The sequence below is a fragment of the Pseudophryne corroboree genome, chromosome 12 (genome assembly GCF_028390025.1).
Source record: "Pseudophryne corroboree isolate aPseCor3 chromosome 12, aPseCor3.hap2, whole genome shotgun sequence".
NCBI classification, from domain to species: domain Eukaryota; kingdom Metazoa; phylum Chordata; class Amphibia; order Anura; family Myobatrachidae; genus Pseudophryne; species Pseudophryne corroboree.
In genome coordinates, this window is record NC_086455.1 from 22,263,978 (window position 1) to 22,286,283 (window position 22,306).

The window sequence follows — 22,306 nt, forward strand, 5'->3', positions numbered from 1 at the left end:
CTGTCGCTCAACAATATCCCAATGTTATCCTGTGGATAATCCTGTGGACCCAGCCAGAGAAAATAGCCTCACTGTCCCCTTCTCTCACAAGCATGCACATACAGCAGTAAAGCTGCAACAATGCAGCGTACTGTAGTATGGATAGACATTGGAAGCTTGGCACTGAAGGATTGACTTGCTTCTGACTTCAAATCATGTGGTGCATTGGCTTAGCCATCTTATGTGAATCAGTTGATGGTATAACCATTGATGGTTATTATGTTTGCATACACATGAGCATTCAGAGATTTGCGCAACTACGCTGAGCTGCTGATACAGCCAATCAGCTCCTAACTGACATTTTTCAAACAGCTTGTAACATGACAGTTAGGAGCTGATTGGCTGCTACTTTATCTCTCTCCACTTTATAATTTTTCAAGGCTTAGGGGGACATTTACTAAGCAGTGATAAGAGTGGAGAAGTGAGCCAGTGGAGAAGTTGCCCATGGCAACCAATCAGCACTGAAGTAACATCTATAATTTGCATACTATTAAATTATACAGAGCTGCTGATTGGTTGATGGAGCAACTTCTCCACTGGCTCACTTCTCCGCTCTGATCACTGCTTAGTAAATGTCCCCCTTAGTACGTCTCCCCATGACAGTACTAGGTCAAAGTTCCATGCAATGTCATCTAATTACTATTGTGTGGAACAGAGGCGGAGGACAAATATATATGGGAAAAACACAGAATGGAGGATACAGGCGAGAATGTGTACATCTTTATAACCGTGTGGCAACTAATGCTTTTCCCTAAGGTTTAGGGGAGTCTTTAGGACAGCTAAATATGGTACATTTCTGTACCGTGCATATTTCAAATATTCAGCCATTTTAGAATGTTTCTCTCATTAAATATACATACCAACATGAACACGTACCATATACTGTGAGGTTGAAATTTATCCTGACTATTGAATAGCCTGAATGAGTAATTCTAGCAGTGTAGAGCCCGCTGTCCTCTTTCTTCAGACCGTGGATAATTAAAGTTCCATTTTGCAGTATCAGTATATGCCCATCATATTCTTTCTTCGGGATTAGAAATGTTCCATTTTTGGTTACATTAAACCAGTCAACATCATCAAAAGGGAGTGACAGATACAATTGTATAGACTGGTTTAGAAGACCAATCACATGATGCGGATCATTTTTCTTTCCTGCAACAAACATATCATCATCATTTTTATCTCTTTTTATCTATATGTAGCCCTGTTTAATAACTTATATATATATATATATATATATATATATATAAAAATGAGATCTACTATACAAGTTATAATTGTATACTGTTATATATATTAATTTCTGAGAGGAAAAATGTTTATTTAATAAATGACAACAAGTTATTTAATATAGTAATACTAAAAGGTGGTGTTAATTTATTTGTATGTGAAGGCATTATAATTTGTATTGAAGTGGCCTTGAAGGGGTATAAATAAAGTGTGCTATGTGTAGCACTGTAGGGAGACAGGTGAAGCCTCTACAGCAGTGGTTCTCAAACTCAGTCCTCTGGAACCCACACGGTTCACGTTTTCCATGTCACCCAGCAGCTACTCTGTGTATCACCAACTGCCACATTTTAAAAATCTACAAGTGACCTGCAAAACATGAACCGTGTGGGGTCCTGAGGACAGAGTTTGGGAACCTGTGTTCTAGAGTGTTCCCGCTGCCAGCCAGAAAAGCTCACGTGCTGAGAGTGGGAAAAGTAGGGGGTCGTGTGCCACTGTAGGGGAGCGTATATAAGGCACTTTCCGCCAGCAGTGAGACAGACTGCAGATTAGGGATGGCCATCATTAGCTATCCATCTTGATGGTACCATTGATGGCTAACATCAATGGTATGGCATTATCTGCTAGGGAACCATTGATGGTTTCACCCACCAATGGTCATCCCTTCTTTATTATGGAGTGGGCTGTCAGACAATTAGTGACTGGGGGCGGGGCTGTGTTTTGAGGGGGGGGGGGGGAATGATCTGGTTTCTTTCATATGGTTCTCCACCGCCAATGGCTAAAGTATTTGACATCAGCCATAGACCATCCATGATTTTGCTTCATCGATGATCATCCCCACTGCAGATATCCCTGGTAGCGCTCACACCTAAGCCTCTAGTGCCGCTGAGGGACAGCTGGGCTATAAACATTACAGCGGTGGCTGGAGCTTAGGAAAGTGTCAGGGCAGGTGTTAGGAACAGCATGCAGAGAGGATGAAGCAGAGAAGCCCTTAGCGCTGAACAGATACCTGTATGTTTCTGTGGTGCGGCAGGTGGTTGAGACAGCTCCAGGCAGGGACGGCTCCCTAGGAAGTGGCTTCTTAGCAATGCAGCCTGTGGCCTGTGTACTTCCTGGTGGAGGCAGAGTTGAAGCACTGCTGTGTCTAGGAGCAGAATATAGAGAGTTAAGGTCCATACACACGGAGCAATGTGGCTGAGCGATTTTCACTATATAGTCAAAATCGCTCAGAAAGTTAGTGCATGTCGCTCCATGTGTACACAGCCTGCGATAGTGATGCGCATCCCCACCAGGTCGCTATCGCTGCTAAAAATAGACTGTGCAGGCAAGTCAATTTTGACTAGGTCACTAGAAAAGTGAAAACATCCCACTATTTAAATGAGTTAGCCAAAATTGGCCATAGCCAAAATCGCTTGCACACTTAGTCAAAATCTCCTGCTGCCAGTTCAAGAGAAATCGCTCAGTCAAAATTTCTCTTTGTGTATACATTTAGCATGTCACTTCTAAGGGAGGAGTTGGGGGGAGCACCTAACAGACAGTGAGTCTGCATCAGTTAACAAGAGTGTAAATTGGCTAATATACACTAAATCAGCCACACTCCTGTAGTCAACACAGTAGTCAATGTACATCTAATCTAGTATCCATCAGGGGTTAAATTGCTCACCAGCAGGTCCGCAGCTGTCTGCTTGAATCATAAACTGAAGCAGTAGTGCAGCCTAGAGACATCTGGCATGTTTTATGCTGCCGGAAGAGCTTCATTAACTTTGGTTTCACACGTAAGGAATAATTATCCAGCTGACAAAACAAGCAGCTTAAAAAGGACCATTGGGGCAGATGTATTAACCTGGAGAAGGCATAAGGAAGTGATAAACCAGTCATAAGTGCAAGGTGATAAAAGCACCAGCCAATCAGCCCCAATATGTAAATTAACAGTTAGGAGCTGATTGGCTGGTGCGTTTATCACCTTGCACTTATCACTAGTTTATCACTACCTTGTGCCGTTTCCAGGCTTAATACATCTGCCTCATTGTTACTTATAGCTTGGCTTCCCAATCTAACACTAGTATTCACAGTCACCCAGATTTATCAAGCCTTGGAGAGTGATACATTTCACGGTGATAAAGGACCAACCAATCAGCTTCTAACTGCCATGTTACAGGCTCTCTTTTAAAAAATGACAGTTAGGAGCCAATTAGTTGGTACTTTATCACCGTGCTGTTTATCACTCTCAAAGGCTTGATAAATCTGGGCCTCACTATTTTATTCTAGGAAAGTCAATGTAAAATTCCATTGCTTTATACTAATAGAACCAGGAGTATACGGTAGCAGGAGAGAAGACATTTGCTAACAGTTTTGCAATTAATGGAATTATAATCAACTAGAGGCTGGCAACCTTATTTTATCTTAAATCCTGTAACAAAAGAGGAGGTATTCTACCAGCTTTTATATACTGTAGTTGTGAAATATACAAAGTACCAGGGTTTAAAGTGGTCCTGGAGAGGTGGGGGAACTCATCTTCCCCCAACCACAACCCCCACAGTACGCGCAGAAGGTGCGCGGCACAGAATGGGGTGTGGCCTTACAATGAAGGGGCATGGCCACACAAATACAGCCAGATGGACAGGCAGAGGCAATCGATGGGTGGGAGGGGGCAAAATGGCGGCGTTTGGCCACCGTTTCATAGTCGCAGTCCGGCCAACACAGGCATGGCTGGACCGAACAGGGGGCGAGCAGCAGCGACTGCGTGACATCATACGCAGCCGCTGCGGGCCAGGGAGCGAGGAGTAGCTCCCGGCCAGCTCGCTAAAGCTGCGCTGGCCGGGAGTTACTCCTGAAGTGCAAAGGCATCGCCACTGTGCAATGCCTTTGCACTTCTGTGAGGGGGACCGGACTGACATGCGGGGCGGACTAGCTCCGTGCTGGGTATCCCCCCGCATGTCAGGAAAGTTGATCGTAGCTGTGCTAAATTTTGCACAGCTACGATCAACTCGGAATGACCCCCATAATGCCCTCAGCATTGCCCCCCCCATTTTAGATATGGCATACAGTATAGCAGGATGTGGAACACCCTTTGCTCACCTCTCTTATGTCTTCCATGTGTCCCTTCTGCTTGTTGCGTTTCCTTTGTCTGTCACTGTCATGTGTCCATATCTTCATTCTTTGTGTCTGATCACCTGAACCTCTCCTTCACTTACCCCTTACACCTCTCACTCCCTGCTATCTCTTCAGCCTCCTCTTGTCTCACCCGCCTGCACCGCTCACTCCCCATCTAACCCCCTGAGCCACTCACTCTCCCATCTCACCCCCTGCTTCTCTCACCCCATCTCACCCCTGCTCCTCTCACTCCCCATATCACCCCCTGCTCATCTTACCCTCTGCTTCTCTTACCCCATCTCACCCCCTGCTCCCCTCACCCCATCTCACCCCCTGCTTCTCTCACCCCATCTCACCCCCTGCTCCTCTCACTCCCCATCTCACCCCCTGCTCCTCTCACCCCATCTCACCCCCTGCTTCTCTCACCCCATCTCACCCCTGCTCCTCTCACTCCCCATATCACCCCCTGCTCATCTTACCCTCTGCTTCTCTTACCCCCTGCTCCCCTCACCCCATCTCACCCCCTGCTTCTCTCACCCTATCTCACCCCCTGCTCCTCTCACTCCCCATCTCACCCTCTGCTTCTCTCACCCCATCTCACCCCCTGCTTCTCTCACCCCATCTCAACCTCTACTTCTCTCACCCCCCATCTCACCCCTGCTCCTCTCACTCCCCATCTCACCCCCTGCTCATCTTACCCTCTGCTTCTCTCACCCCATCTCACTTCCCATCTCACCCCTTGCTCCTCTCACTTCCCATCTCACCCCTTGCTCATCTCACCCTCTGCTTCTCTCACCCCATCTCACCCCTTGCTCCTCTCACTTCCCATCTCACCCCTTGCTCATCTCACCCTCTGCTTCTCTCACCCCATCTCACCCTCTGCTTCTCTCACCCCATCTCACCCTCTGCTTCTCTCACCCCATCTCACCCTCTGCTTCTCTCACCCCATCTCACCCTCTGCTTCTCTCACCCCATCTCACCCTCTGCTTCTCTCACCCCATCTCACCCTCTGCTTCTCTCACCCCATCTCACCCTCTGCTTCTCTCACCCCATCTCACCCTCTGCTTCTCTCACCCCATCTCAACCTCTGCTTCTCTCACCGCATCTCAACCTCTGCTTCTCTCACCCCATCTCATCCCTGCTCCTCTCACCCCCATCTCACCCCTGCTCCTCTCACCCCCCATCTCACCCCCTGCTCCTCTCACCCCCCATCTCACCCCCTGCTTCTCTCACTCCCCATCTCACCCCCTGCTTCTCTCACTCCCCATCTCACCCCCCTGCTTCTCTCACCCCCTGCTTCTCTCACTCCCCATCTCACCCCCTGCTTCTCTCACCCCATCTCACCCTCTGCTTCTCTCACCCTGTTCATCTCACCCCCTGCTTCTCTCACTCCATCTCATCTTCTGCTTCTCTCACCCCATCTCGCCCTTTGCTTCTCTCACCTCCTGCTTCTCTCACTCCCTGCTTTTCTCATTCCATCTCATCCCAGCTTCTTTTACATCCCCCACCCCCATCTTACCCCCTGGTCCTCTCACTCCATATCACCCATTGCTTCTTTTACACCCTCCCTCCAGTGGCGGATTTAGGGGGGGGGCACCAAGGCACGTGCCCCCCCTGTCATTTTTTTTTTTACTGTGCAGTCAAATAATGTCCGCACACCCGCCCGAATCAATGATCAGGCTGCTGGATGTCAGTCACAGTCAGCCGCTGTAATTCTTCCCCTGTCAGCTGCTCCACCTTCCTGCATGTTTGGAGGTGGAGCTTCCAGATTCAATCCCACCGCAGCGCCGCTGCCGCTAAGGGACAGCTCACCGCCAGCCCACCCACACACAGCGCAGCGCACTGCCGCCGGGGGTCTGGGACAGCACGCCGCCGCCGCTGAGGGACAGCGGAACGCAAGCCCGCCCACCCACACACAGCGCACTGCCGCCGGGGGTTCGGGACAGCAAACAGTCGCCACCGCCGCTGAGGGACAGCGGAACGCCAGCCCACCCACACACAGCGCACTGTCGCCGGGGGTTCGGGACAGCGCACCGCCAGCCCCTGGAATTACAGTACACCGCCATCCGCCGCTGAGGGTCCCAGCCAGGGCAGACACCAAAAGTAGATGTAAAAAAACAAGATCTTTCCCCAGCGCACAGTACAGGGTATACCATAAGAAAAAATAAACCAAATTGGTTTCAATTCCTTAAATTTCTTTTTTATTCGATAATTCAAGAGAGGTTTAATATTCAGTTAAAAATACATATCAATGAAAAAGGTGACTGCCTATTACCGGTAAACATACATATAACAATCACAAACACAGAAAAAACATATAGATGGGGATTTTTTAAAATAAATATTCACTATACCCCACGATGGTATAGTGGTCTCCAGTGCAAAAAATGAAATGCAACCAATTCTCATAGGTTGGATGCGCTGCTCTGCGGCTTACTCCTTCTATGTTAATAGGTAATGACCACAGAATTCCTCTTAAAGTCACAGTCCTTCTTTAAGGGGGGGGGGGGGCACACTCCCAGTTATACAACTGCACTTGTAGAGGTAGATGATTTTTCCAAACAGGTTGTGCACATCCCTACAGGTATTCTGTGGTCATTACCTATTAACATAGAAGGAGTAAGCCGCAGAGCAGCGCATCCAACCTATGAGAATTGGTTGCATTTCATTTTTTGCACTGGAGACCAGTGGGGTATAGTGAATATTTATTTTTAAAAATCCCCATCTATATGTTTTTTCTGTGTTTGTGATTGTTATATGTATGTTTACTGGTAATAGGCAGTCACCTTTTTCATTGATATGTATTTTTAACTGAATATTAAACCTCTCTTGAATTATCGAATAAAAAAGAAATTTAAGGAATTGAAACAAATTTGGTTTATTTTTCCTTATGGTATACCCTGTACTGTGCGCTGGGGAAAGATCTTGTTTTTTTGTGTTCATAAGTTAGTGGAGCTAGGTAGTAGCCCCACTCCTTGCAGCAGCACTTTACAGTTTAACCTATTTTCTCTCTTTAGCGCAGTGCCAAAACTGTTTTTTGTGTGTGCAAAAGTAGATGTACGCTGCGCAGGTGCTGCGGACTGGACGCCCAGGCCAAGAAGAATCCTGGCCCTGCATTCTGCACTGGTTGTGAGTGTGTGTCTGGCAGGTACGTGCAGTCAGGGGAGGCAGTGCCACCCCTGCCATTTATGAGCCATTAATGATTAAAATAATATAAAGAAAATACTTATGACACATTTTCTGTGTCATACGTAATCTCTTTATATTATACTATGCATTTTAAAACTTTTAATCACTATTAGCAGTGGGGGGGGTGGGGCGGCAGCGGCAGGACCCGGCGGGACCCGGCGCTACAGTAGAGCCACAACTACAGGAGCGCGGCGTGTGGGCAGCGGCGGTGGGACCCGTTGTTAGAGCTGCCTACAGCAGTGGCAGCTCCAGAGATAACGGGAGCACCAGAGCTGGGGTCAGCACGCTGACCACCCAGGCGAGGGGGCGGAGGTGGGGGGGGGCAGTTGTGGGGTGGGAAGGGTCTGGCCAGCTCACCCCCAGATCACTTGGACTGCAGTTCTCCCCCAGATGATCTGGGGGTGAGCTGCAGTCCAAGTGATCTGGGGGTGAGCTGCAGTCCAAGTGATCTGGGGGTGAGCTGCAGTCCAAGTGATCTGGGCAACATCACTTGGACTGCAGCTCACCCTCAGATCACTTGGACTGCAGGGACAGGGAAAAATAAAAAAAATAAATGTAAACAAAAAGATATATTTGTATCACAGCTGCCCGCCGCTCACTGCCGCAAGCTGCACCGCCACTGAAAGCTGACCAGCGCAGACAACAACTGGCGGTGGTCAGAGGGGCATCAACGCCGCAGCAACAAAGGACAGCTTAGTACTGCCGCATTCCCCGCAGATCATGGGCTCATCTGCCACCGACAACCACAGTCCCTTCCGCACCTCCGCTGCACATATCAGGTAATGTTCCCCTGCTTCCCTATGTCCCTGCTGTCACTCTCTCAGTCCCTGCTGTCACTCTCTCCCTGTCCCTGAATTGTGGGTTATACCGTATGCTATAATGTGAATTTCGGGTCATACCGTGTGCTGTAATGTGAATTTCGGGTCATACCGTGTGCTGTAATGTGAATTTTGGCTTATACCGTGTGCTGTAATGTAATGTGAATTTCGGCTCATACTGTGTGGTAAAATATGAATTTCAGCTCAAATGGTGTGCTGTAATGTGAATTTCGGCTCATACCATGTGCTGTAATGTGAATTTTGGTTCATACCGTGTGGTAAAATATGAATTTCGGCTCATACCGTGTGCTGTATTGTGAATTTCGGCTCATACCGTGTGGTATCAGGTGAAAGGGGCGCCAGTACTAGATAGTATAAGGGGTCCTACTACACTGAAGGACACACCCCTGTTTGAGTGGCCACACACCCTTTTCCGGAGGTGCGCGCATAATTGCAACCTTCACTTCTCCATACCCCCACTTAAAAATTTCCACTTCGACCACTGTGTGTGTGTGTGTGTGTATATATATATATATATATATATAAAAAACCTCAGTGCCTCCCCAGCCAGGGACCTCACCGCACGTCACTGGTGTCTGGTGAGTGTCGCTGTGTTTTACTGGGTGACTACATAAGCTCCTTCTCGGGTTCACTGAATGAAACCCGTATTTATCTTTGTGGGCAGAAGTATAACTGAACCTCAAAATAACGTAGCTAGCAATAGGCCCTGATTTTGTCGCAATTGATACAGTTTAGTGTTTATTGCAAATTATGTAATCTGGGTAGAGGACCTTGCTGTGTATAATCCATAATTAGTCAGGAGCACACATTAGAGAATGATGAGCATTTGTTGGGTGGTATTCTACAGTTGCATGGCTACTTTTGGGACTCTTGTTTACTGCCTGCCCAGACCTTGGTTTTGGATATGTGACAATGTTTTGAGACCCTGATTTATTGCATTATTGCCTGCGTGTTCCTGACCTCTGCTTTGGACTTGACACTCCTTATGTTTTTTGATTTACGCTACCTCTGTGTAAAGGGCCCCACACACTACTGTGACATGTCCCTCGCGATCACCCCGGCAGACTCCTGGTAGGGGAAGGAAGGGGGGGTGCAGGATCGGCCAAAATACATCGCATGCTGTCCTTTTGCATACGATGTATCTTGGGCGATCCTGGCCGATCCCAGCCACGCCTGTGGGGTCGGACCAGATTGAATGTGCAGCACATTCAATCTGGAGGATCCGATCTGATGCTCACGGGAACGCGCATCAGATCGGATTGGAAACGCCTCCAAAATGCCCGATTTCATCCGATATATTGGGCCGAATGCCCGAAATCGGTTGAAATCGGGTTCCCATTGTCCTAGTGTATGGGGCCCTTTAGACTTTGCTGTACACATGGATAGTGACTGTGTCTTTGCTGTTACCCGTCACACAATTGGACACACCCACTGAAACTTGGTCACACCTACTCCACCCCTCCTTGATAGCCCAACCCCTTATGGTGCCCCCCCTGTAATTTTTTTCTGGATCCGCCACTGCTCCCTTCCTTCTCCATCTCACCCCCTGCATCCTGAGAGCCTGGAGCATATGGTCCTGGCTGCAGTTTAAAGCTGGCAGTGGCCACCAGACAGGACTCATAGACCGGCTGCTATTCATAAGAAGGGGCTACCCAGCTGAACTCTGAAACTGCCGCCGACTGAGCATAAATCACGGCTCGTGGACCACCAGTCAATGAGAAGCTGCCGTGATTGATTCAAGTCACATTTTGAAATAGCCGCAGCTTCTTTTCATTGGCACTGCAGCCAGTCCACAAGCCGGGATTGGCTGGTGGTCACTGCCAACTACAGTATACAATGCAGCTGGGACCTGATGCTTAGCTGGTGGCCAGGCGAAGGTGGAACTGGTTCCTCCTGCAATTAGAGGTGATGGAACGCATGTCTGCCCCATTCCGGACCACTTTAAACACTGCAAAATACTGTTGCAGTCCATCCAGAAAGTATTCACAGCGCTTCATTCTTTCCACATTTTATTATGTTACAGCCTTATTCCAAAATGGAATAAACTAATTTTTTCCTCAAAATTCTACACACAATAACCCATAATGACAACGTGATTTTTTTTTAGATTTTTGCAAATTTATTAAACATAAAAAACTAAGATATCACATGTACATCACATATCTTGACTGATCACAAAAAGTGTTCATTTATATTGTCACTGTTACAGAGTAGCTCCATTGTATCCATTTTAGGGACATATACTATTATACAAGGAATGAATTGATAATATTGGCTTCTGTAACCTGAAGCCTAATTAACATCCCAACACTGTAGTCTTGGCAAGCTAGCATCTGAATAGACAATCCCAGCACAGGGCCAGCTCAGCTCACTGGTAAAGCTAGCCCACATGCTGTGAAAGACACACCCACAGGTTGAATATACCTGAACACTTGAAATCAGAGCCCACTCTCTCTCCCAAAACCACCGAGGCAGATGTACAGTAGCGGCACACAGCTACAAAGCCTCCAGAAGAATGAATTGCTCATCAGGACTGATCTCCTTACTAAGGCTAAGTATTGTATACACATGGCTTAATGGCATAGAATAGTTAAATATGTGTTTGTGGTAAAGTAGTTGTGAAACGATTGGCATAGAATAGTTAATTTGGAAATACATTTGACTTTGAGGTTAACGGTACTTGTATAATTATATGATTGTGATAATACTCTATAAAATCTGTAATGAATTGGAACAGTAGACAATCTGTAGCATAGCATTTCTGATATACATTTGTGGATGGTGATTTATAACAGATTGTAGTGGTTTTATATAGTGCATCTTGCTGAAATATAGCATGTGCTTGTAGCAATGCATGCTGATATTTGTGGTTACTTGGTGATCTGATATTGGAAGGCTGAAAAGTTAGCATAATGTAGGATGCATTTATTCCAAAGGTACAGACCGGGATTGGCATATAATTACAGGCTACATTATATAGCATAGCCAGCGTACAATATACTCTGGTTATTGAGATACAGTGTTGGCTTGGAATTGTGAAAGGTGATTAGATGGCTTGGAATTGTAAAATAAGCACATATGCATTATGTTGAAGCTTATACAGTTTGGAATATAGTGGAGTCTTATGGCTTCTGCTATGTGACTATGGCCTAGCAAAGAATGCCATGTGTTTGAACTTGCAAACTTAAAATGGCTGCTGGCATTCCCTTTTGAACCATATGTTATAGACTTTGGAATCATGGGAGTTTTCCCAAAATGGAGTCTAGCTTCTGTCCCATGTGGTCTGTGGACACTGCAGCCACATGCTGCCCCTCCCCCACCCATCCACACAAACACACACACACACACCAAAACCAATCCCCTAAGATATTTCTCTAAGATACATATCTGTCCAATATATATCAATAAATCTAGGATTTAGCCGAGTGCTTTGAGAGATATCTCCCCAGTAATGAATACATATATACACACATTATCACACTTATTTCATCCTGTTTCTTATATAGTTTGAACCTGTGAAACTATTATATAGTGACTTGCATTGTATTTGACCAATACTGTTTAATGATAAAAGTGAATTCTATGAGTAGCAATTGTTTGTTGAAATACATCCTTATGATTTACATTCTATATGACTGGCGTGCATTCTTCCATGAACAGAATATTCCTAATAATTTAAAGATATACATGTCTAGATGCAACCTCTGCAGGTTTGTTAATAAAAGGTACACAATTAGTGATGAATTATTATAAATCACTAAAGGGTTAAAATTATACATTTGCTTCAAAGATATGAAATATAGTAATATAATACAAGCAATAGAATCAGACAGAGAAAAGGAGGGGAATAGAAAAGGAAAAAAGTATACCCCTTTTCATTACCCCTTATCAGTCACAGTTGCGTAACTTTGAGACTAACTGAGCCAACTATGAAACATTAATTTGTATCCAGTACATCATCCCATCCTTACATGAGAGGAATGCAACAAAGTTATATTTAAGAGTTTAGAGACAAAATCATAGTTGCAAGGGATGTACAGCAGACCAATTTCAGGTAAATACAAAGCAAAGTTTATTGGCTCAGGAGTGACACAGATTTAACAAGGATAACTTCAACCTAAGGAAAAGCAGAATTTTTACTTAAAAATAGAACGTTTAAGGATATTAGATCCTTGAAGGGCGAGGATCTACAACTAGGAGACATTATTAACCAGAGAGACTATCCTTACTCTGGATTACTTCTAACCTTCCAAGGGCCCCAACGTTTGCATTAAACTGCAGTTAACAGAGTACTTATGCGTGACTCTTGTCATCCATATTGTAGGTTGTTTAAAAAATTAAGCCCCATACACACTAGATGAGAAAGTGAAAGACCTCGCTCAGAAGGTTCTGAACACGTACAGACGAGGGAGGTCCTCGTTAACGACAGCCATGCTGCAGATGCGTCATGGCTGTCATTCCCCCCGCCGCCCACACACCGTCGCTGCCTTCCCCACCGGCTTGCCGATGCCGGCACCCCACCGGGTCCTCGCCGCCAATAGGTGTGTGAATTCTGCTATATCACCTCTCTCTCACAGTAATAGCGCAGAGGTAATGTAGTTTTCTTCGTTTTATGGGTCCCCGCAGCTGCCAAGATCGGCTAGTGTGTACTGGCCTTTACCATCCAACAAAAGGTTTAGAGAATTAATGTCATGTACAAAGTGACTATGTGATAGTTTCATTCCATCAGCTATTCGTATGTTAAACCATATCACTGTCTTGCTTAAATATGCTTTAGAAATTGTTCCATTGGTGTTTCTATAATGGGTGCGGGGCACGCGGGCTCTTAGTCCAGGGGGGGACCACACCGTACACATTGCACCCATTTTAACACTTACCTTTCCGGAGTCCAGCGCCAGGACCTGCAATTGCGGCAAAAATCACCAACAAAATGGCCACAGCGCATGTGCGGTAGCCAAATTGGTCTCCTGATCATGGCGGGCACCATGTTTCTGGAGACCTGCGCATGCGCAGTAGACTCCGGCACAATGCTGGAGTCTACAGCGCCGTACAGAGGAAGGGGCCCACCCGGAGGTGCACACGGGCCCCCTCCTCTGTAAAAGCGCCTCTGAATTGTTCAGTACATTCTTCAACCTGTTGTCCATTCTCAACACTATAGTGTTGTACTTGTAATTTTGTTTAACAATTAATTTCTTGTTTTGTTTGATGACAATAAATTGTATTATTATTATTAAATACCCGGATATTCAAGCGTTAAAAGGATTCAGTAAGGATATTTTATTGGAGAATATTTTTTTGTGCTGCATGCACATTTTGGGGGTAATTCTGAGTTGATCGCAGCAGCAAGTTTGTTAGCAATTGGGCAAAACCATGTGCACTGCAGGAGGGGCAGATGTAACATGTGCAGAGAGAATTAGATTTGGGTGTGGTGTATTCAAAGTGAAATCTAAATTGCAGTGTAAAAATAAAGCAGCCAGTATTTACCCTGCAAAGAAATAAAATAACCCACCCCAAATCTAACCCTCTCTGCACATGTTACATCTGCCAACAAAAATCCTGCTGCAATCAACTCAGAATTACCCCCTTTATTGTATAGAAATATGCTTTAGAGGGATTATAGTTGGGATTCACATATTTCTATGTTTGTTTGAATGTTTATTACAAGTATGAATCGCCACCTCTAAAACACCCAGTGCGAGCGGTTGCAAAAGGGGCATGGCTTTGTGGGATGGAGGCATGGCTTCACAAGATGGGGCATGGTTTTGTGGGATGGGGCGTGGCTAAGCATCCCAACACATGTTTCTGTCACCTCGGGGGTCTGGGAGATGCAGCCTGGCCCCGGAGACTGGCGTTTCTTCAGTGCCGGCTTCTACATGATGGCAGGAGCCAGGTTATTGCACATAAAGTGCAGCACCCGGCTCCTGTAACTGAGCAGGACCCGGCACTTTGGTGTCACCCCTCGGCTGGTGACACCTGGGTATGGGCCGCACCCTCATTGTGATGCCACTGATGATACGGTTGTGAACCTACAAATTAAAGTGATTATACTTACTATCCACATTGTCGTCTGGAAGTTGGTCCACAGGGGCTGGAAAGGAAGACAGGTTATGAGTATATGAATGTGTTAACATAGAGGGTATCACACTTATACACACAGCCAATAAGAGGCTTTAAATAAATTCCAATGGAATTACAAAGTGCAAATAGCATAAAATCACAAATGTGCAAAATAGCAAGAAAAAATATATCTGGAATCCACCACAGATTGGCAGACCAGCGTACCAGAGATTGTGGGGTGTCAAGTTGCCCACCCATGATCGCATAAGATGTCACTTCCCGGGATTTTCAGCAACAGTCAGCAGATATGGGTTCTCGGCTGCTTGAATCCCCCTGGCAGTGGAAGGTTTCTCCAATCAGTCACCAACGCGTTTCAGCCCTTTATGAGCCTTTCTCAAGGTGTGAATCCCCTCTGGCCTTGAGAAAGGCTCATAAAGGGCTGAAACGCGTTGTGACTGATTGTAGGGACCTTCCACTGCCAGAGGGGATTCAAGCAGCAGAGAACCCATATCTGCCGACTGTTGCTGAAAATCCCGGGAACTGACATCTTATGCGATCTTGGGTGGGCAATTTGACACCCCACAATCTCTGGTACGTTGTTCTGCCAATCTGTGGTGGATTCCAGATATATATTTTTTCTTGCTATTTTGCACATTTGTGATTTTATGCTATTTGCACTTTGTAATTCCATTGGAATTTATTAAAATTGTACCTCACTATATGCACTTTTCTCATTATATTTTGGGGATTCTCCATTCGTTGGAGTGGTGAAGCGTTTCTGAACAGAAGATTTACGGACCCTTTACCCATTTGAAATAGTGGTTGTGGACATTTCTTCATTGGACTGAGAATACAGTCCCTAAAACCCAGGGAGCGCACCACAGCAAATACTAGAACATTAACTGAACTACATAGGGATACAGCATACTTGCCTAGCTGACCCTCTCCATGAGGGAGAAAATGCTCTGTTCCTGGACTTTCCTGGTAATGTATGATTGCCATCACCTGTGGTGAGCTAGGTAATTAATAAGAAAGGTGTTTCACCACAGGTGATGGCAATCATACATTACCAGGAAAGTCCAGGAACAGAGCATTTTGTACCTCGTGGAGAGTGTCAGGTAGGCAAGTATGGGATACAGGTGACCACCTTGTCTGGTGGATTGCAGCACCTTTTGAAGTGAAGCGCTGTCTTTACATTTTTGTCTTTTCGATATGTTACATTATACTTCACAATAATTTGGTTTATTATATATTTTACCAGGGGGCACAGAACATGTACTCTGTAATGGTTAGCCAAATCTCTGTGGTGGCTGGCCACGCCCCCACTGGAACCTGGCTACATCTTTAAGCATGGGCCCCTATAGCAGCATTCCCCCGGTGGGTCCTTCATGCTCCAGTCTGACACTGGGTACAGTACACCCCTGGCCAGAATGATCCAATAAAGTATTCTGAATTCTGAGCACCAGTTCTTAGTGATGTAGTTGTGCACAAGCACGATGATCTCATCATACTGCTTCCCCTCCCCCCCATCAGGAAAGAAAGTATCCTACACCTCCAGTAAAAGAATTTAAACTCTTTCTGGCTATTAATTAATTGTGCCCCTTGCCAGAATTCACTGTGCCCCCATAGGATAACATTCACAAATAATATGGGCATATTCCTAATTCAAATGTTATTGCCCTGATCATGTATAATATTGTAGAATGGTGGTTTAATAATAGTTATCTAAAATCATATAGTTTCTTGATACAAAGTATTCCATATGAAGATTAAAAAAAAGCTCTATGAATGAAACAGACTGTTCACAAGAAGCCCCCCATGAACAATAAAGTTAATTTTGTTAAGACCACCTACAGTACTTAAGAGATGGGGAGCCACAGCGCCATATTCCTGGTGATTTCTGTATGCAGTGCCAGCTGATGTGGGACCCCGACAAAGTGCTATAAGTATAATTAAATGGACGCGTGGTGTGCAATGGACCTAGGGGCCATTTTGCATCACACACCCTACACCCGTTATAGATATGCAAAATAAAAATATTTGACAAGTTTCATTATTTACTAACACAGATGATGTTATTTTCCCATGTAGCCGTGAGACTCGTGTATCCCTTGAATCGATAGGAGGGGATGTGGTCAAGATCCCGCCGGACAGAATACCGGCGGTCGAAATACCGACACCGGAATCCCGACCGGCACAATCCAGAAAAATTCTCCCTCCGTGGGTGTCCACGACATTACGCGAGGCACCGTACCAGCAGTGTGGCAAGCGCAGCAAGGGGCTGCGTTCCGCTCGCCACCCCTGCCGGGATTGTGCTGGTTGGGATTCCGGTGTCTGTATTTTGACTGCCAGGATCCCATCCAGCGGGATTTTGTACTGATCCCGATAGGAGGTATCTCTTGGGTTACAGCCTATAACTATGGGGGATGATGGCAGCATGATGGGGGCATGGCCACACCTCTTTGGGGCATGTCTAGCACATAAGAAGCACCCACTCACAGGAGCATGGCATGCCTCCCAACCAGGGTAGTAGAAATCCTGGCTGGGCCCAGGTACCTTTCAGGGGGCATGGCCTAATCACAGGAGGAATAGTTATGCACCCTTAGAAATTTTTATTTTTTTAATTTTAAAAACACTTCCCTAGCCACACTGCAGCCCAGCATACAGAAACGTGTGCTAGGCTGTGAAGAGAAGCTGCAGCTGCTGCATCCTGGTAAGGGGAGGGGGGAGGGGGGGGGGCGGGCCCCCACTGGGCCCCTCTATCAGACCTGGGCTCTGGTAATTTGTACCCTCTCCCCCCCTCTCTCGGCGCCACTGCGTAGGCCTCAGTCTCTATAGCCTCCAAACCAGTGGAGGCCAGCAGCCTGCGGGAGGTTACTTCCTAGTCCCCGGAGAACAAGCAGCCTGAGGCAGGATACAGGTGAGGAAACAGTAGAGAGTGACTAGAGACAGGACGGTAACAGGCTGAATACTCTGAGGAAAAGGAAGTGTCGTAGTTGTAAAACTACAGTATATCGGAGACCACTGTTTACATTACTACAGATATGCAGGACATATAGGAGCTTAACCTTTGCAACGCTGCAAGACAGCAAAAAAAAAAAAAAAAAAAAGAGGCTGAAATAAACTAAACATTCGACTTACGGGACGAAACAACCTGTTTCAAGATATAAAATGAGACTTGTCATGGTAACGTAACTATTTACTCACCAGTAACAATTTGTGTAATCGCTGCTAACAGAGTTAAACAGCCAGGAATCTGCATGGTGCATATGAATGAAAGGCACAGCTTGTATACATGTCGTCTCGCAGCAGACTTCTAGAGTACTACAGTACAGTACTTCCTGCCTCTGTACCTAACTGCACGCGTCACACCACGCCTTCCAATGACTGGAGTTTGCCGAGAAGCTGCAGTTCTCTACAGAATAATAGTGGAATTTATTTCGCAAATACAGGAGTCTACATTATCACAGCTCGAGTCCTTAAACAAGTGAGGAGCTGGGACTTTCCTGCACATGGAGCAGTGGGTGTGTTACTGCACGGTATCCAGGCAGCTCGCCAACGCTCTATGTATAAAAGGCTGAACTGGAACTTGTGATGAAATCCTCATGTGAGCGGGATCGAAACGGCACCTTTGAGCTTGTGCAGCCTGCCAAAAATCGCTCAGTTGTGTGGAACATTGGCATTATGTGCAATGTACTGTATATCTCTAAATCAGGACAATTGTGTGGTTTCTTCATCAGTCGCACAACACAACACTGGTAAGCATATGTGCAGTGATTTAGAGTTGGATCCGAATTAATTTGCACTAATTAGTGGGTCTCTCATACAAGAATGACCTCCCAACATTTAGTCAAGAAAATCAGGACAATGCAAGTGGCCGAGCTGATACGCCCCAAACCAGCCCTGATCTTGCCAGAAAACTCACATTTGTGGAGGAGACTAATGAGAAAACCCACCACTTCCGCACTCTACAAATCAGGACTCACCCACCAAAATCAGGGCAGATGGGAGTCAGGCGCAAAGTACATTGGACTGTGCATGGGAAGAACTTGCCCCACTTGCACCAGTTTTGTTAGTCAGACAAATTTAGCACTCGTGGCCCCTTCTTGAGAGGCCTTCAAGTGTAGTTGGAAACTAGTACATGCGTGGAGATGGACTATGCCAATTTACCTGCGTTATTTTTTGATTTCCACAAAAAGCATCCTGCCTAGGGCCCAGTGTTCACAAAGCGTCCAGTGTACAATAACCAGAGCTGCCATTAGGGGGGGACTGGCGGGACTGTGGTCCTGGGCCCTGACAGCTGAGGGTGCCCGCCCACCAGCAGAGTTTACCATTCCACTTACACAGCACAGTGCAACCTGCTAATGCTGGCCAGGGGAGTGATATGAATAACTGACTCCTCACACAGCTAAGCGGTGTGAGGAGTCATTCATTTATTAGCAAGTCAACCATCTGCACAGGGATCTTCTCCTGTTGCTGTAAATCATCAGGAACAAATTATGTCTCCATTGGTGGGACAATGAATTGTGAATTATAGCAGAAGATTCTAAAGGAAAATGTCAAGAAATATGTCCATAAGAGACATCTCAAGAGAACGTGGGTCATTCAGCAAGACAATTTGACCAAAGAATGGTTAAAGAAGAATACATTTAAAGTTTTGGAATGGCCAAGTCCTGACCTTAATCCAATTGAAATGTTGTGGAAGGACCTGAAACGAGCAGTTTGTGGGAGGAAACCCACCATCATAACAGAGTTGAAGCTGTTTTGTACGGAAAAATGGGGTAAAATTCCTCCAAGCCGATGTTCAGGACTAAACAACAATGACTGAAAACGTTTACACGCATTTATTGCTGCACATGGAGGTCTTACAGGATAATGAAAGCAAAAGTTCACCTACTTTTCCCATCCACAGATATGTGATATTGGATAATTTTCCTGAATACAAAAATCATCATGTCTAAAAAAATTTAATCTCATTTGCTTGATTGGGTTCTCTTTATCTACTTTTGAAAATCTGAGGCAGTTTGAGGCCAAATTTCAGCAGAAATATAGAAAATTCTGAAGGTTTCACAAACTTTCAAGCACCACTGTATAAATAAATTTCAGTAAGTCCCATCAGTGCCTGCCCCAGTTGAGCTTACACTATGTTCCCTATCATACGGACCCACATACACACTAGCCTTGGTTTCCAAACTCTGTCCTCAAGGTTCCCTAACAGTCCAGGTTTTCAGAATATCTATGCTAGAGCACAGGTGGCTTCATTTGATTTAACGATCTGTGCTTCGGCTATCCTTAAAACATGGATTGTCAGAGTGCCTCGAGGACAGAGTTTGGGAACTACTGTACATTAGGGTTATTTTTTTTGTCAGAAGCCAATTTATCTATCCGTATATTTATAGTGTGGGAGGAGACCACAATACCCTGAAGAAACCTACACAACCACAAGAAGAACGGAAAAACTCCACACATATCATGATCAGGTATTGAAATCATTACCTCAGTACTCAAAAGACATTAATGCTAACCACTACGCCGTCCATGCTGCCCTTACTCTCAGCAGTAGGTGAGGAAGGAAAGGTGAGGAAGGAAGGGGGAGGGGGGTGGGCAACAGGGGGAGGTGTGGCTAGACCCCTCCGTAGAATATATACATTTAAAAAAATTTAGGTTATAGCATGTGAGCCGTGAAGCAGGCGTATGCCGGTGTCAGGTTGGGTGGGCAACGGCAGAGAACAGCAGAGGTCATCGCTCCAGGTGGGGAGAGAGATGACTGCTTCTGCAGCTTCCTCTCTCTCCAGCCAAGCAGCGTGTGCCGTGTGCTGGGGAGAAAAGCTGCTGCAGCAGCCGTCAATCCTCTCTCTCCCTGCTGAATTGTATACAATGGGGGAGGGGGAGCAGCAGAATATGGGCCACTCCAACAGGCCTAGGCCAGGGTAAAGAGTACCCACTCCCCCCCCCCCCCCCCCTTCCCCCCCCCCACCCCCCTTCTAGGTACCACTGGTGGCCATAACCTCAGACTTTTGAAATCTGGACCACCCCCCAATTCTATCATCTCTGAGACACAAGACAGGAAACTGTAAGCAAGTAAAATACAGCACAGAAACCACAGGTAAGGCAAAAGATCCTGTTTTGTTTCTACACATACACATCACTGTCACTGGAGGTCTTACTGTCCTCATTTTTAGAAAGGAGGAAGTTCCAGTAATGATCAGCCCCCACTGGTATTGGAAAACAGTGGGGCCCCCACCATCAGCCACCTACATCTCCTCTCTGGGCTTTTCCTGTAGGTGCTGTAAGTACTGTATATCAGCAGGTCATGAGCAGTTTTATTGAACAAACAAGTAACTACTGTACCTCTTCTACCCCAAAATAGTACTTTAAGATTGTTTTGTTTAGTTAAAACTAGAGATGAGCAGGATTACTTGGAATCCGAGCCGATCCTCAGGTGTTTCCACTAGACTCTGATTCCAGATCGAGGCAAAACATCATCTTCCTGGATTTGGATTCCCGTGGGTTTTGGATTCGATATTAGGAGGCAGCGGAGGTGACTTTGTGCCTTTTAACTTCAATCCAGGCAAGCTGCTGTATGCTGCGCTCTGCTCATTTAAGTGGCTATGTGGTGTCCAGACAAAGTGACTAATACTCTGCAAGCTCTGCCCACTGCTTTCACATAAGCAGTGGGTTAAAGAAGTAAAACAAAATTTAAAAAAAAGTTACACAAATTGTATAACTTGTCTGTACTGTTCTGCGCACTGTACCCCAGTATACCCTGTACCCCAATGTGCATTCGTAAAAGTGGTGTGACTCCACACAGTATTAGCCCCTATATATATATATATATATATATATATATATATACATACATACATACATACACACACACATACATACATACATACATACATACACATATACAGTATATGTATCATTTGTTTGTACTGTTCTGCACACTGCACCCCAGTATGTTGCGTACCCCAGTGGGCATTCTGTGAGCCAGGCTGCCAATTAAAAAAAAAAAAAAAGGAGAAAAAAAATATATTGTATAATTTGTTTGTACTGTTCTGTGTACTGCACGCCAGTACACTGTACCCCAGTGCAACTTTGAGCAAGGACAATTTCACTTTCACCACTTTTCATTTCACCACTGTTGTGTGGCAGTGTTTCTTAAATGAGCTATAAACTGCTGTGTGTTTGTGCCGCTGCTTTGTCACTTAGTAACCAACCAGCTCACTGCAGCCTTTGGCCTAATGCAGATGAAAACATTATCGAGAGCTGTGAGGTGGTCAAAATTGACTGTAAAAGAATGGAAATTAATGTTATTGAGGTTAATAATACTGTGGGGGGGAAAAAAGGCCTAAATTATGTGATTTTTGCTTTTTTTTAATACATTTTTTTGGAGAGAAAAAACAAAACCATTAATGGCTCACATCCAAAACCAGTTGACGAATTAGAACCAAAACCAGCAAAAAATGGTCAGGCGCACATCTCTAGTTAAAAACCCACACATTTAAATTTGAATAGAGGAGGGGGGGGGGGGAGGAGTTTGCAAACTGACAGATGTTTTGCAATCAAACTCGCAAAATAATTTGGTTGCAACTCTATTCATAACCATATAAGTAACAAGTGGATGGTATAGACCAGGTGTAGCCAATTCTAGTACTCAAGAGCTACTAACAGTTCACGTTTTCCAGAACACCTAGCTGGTGCACAGGGCTACAGTATTCGTTACTCACTGACACATTTTAAAAGATCCACAGGTGCCAATTACTTGTGATTCTGTGAGGAGACCTGGAAAACGTTAACTGTTGGTAGCTCTCGAGGACTGGAGTTGTCTACCTTGGTATACACCATTTAACACTCTATTT

The 22,306-nt window shown here is 45.5% G+C and overlaps 1 protein-coding gene across 4 annotated transcripts in view; it reads right to left on the minus strand.

Annotated features, from left to right (window-relative positions):
• Window positions 1-17,938, minus strand: part of LOC134980383 (uncharacterized) — a 47,889-nt gene extending 29,951 nt beyond the window's left edge. For 2 of the 4 annotated variants that reach the window (XM_063947183.1, XM_063947182.1), the window contains exons 1-4: window positions 17,652-17,937; window positions 14,440-14,475; window positions 2,276-2,410; window positions 916-1,191 (exon numbers count right to left, since the gene is read on the minus strand). In XM_063947183.1, coding sequence (XP_063803253.1) covers window positions 916-1,191; window positions 2,276-2,410; window positions 14,440-14,475; window positions 17,652-17,706 — 502 coding nt within the window. In that variant the 5' untranslated portion in view covers window positions 17,707-17,937. Of the gene's footprint in view, window positions 1-915; window positions 1,192-2,275; window positions 2,411-14,439; window positions 14,476-17,651 lie in introns of all 4 variants that reach the window. The other 2 variants (XM_063947181.1, XM_063947184.1) reach the window with 2 other exon arrangements.
• Window positions 17,939-22,306: the final 4,368 nt, after the last annotated feature.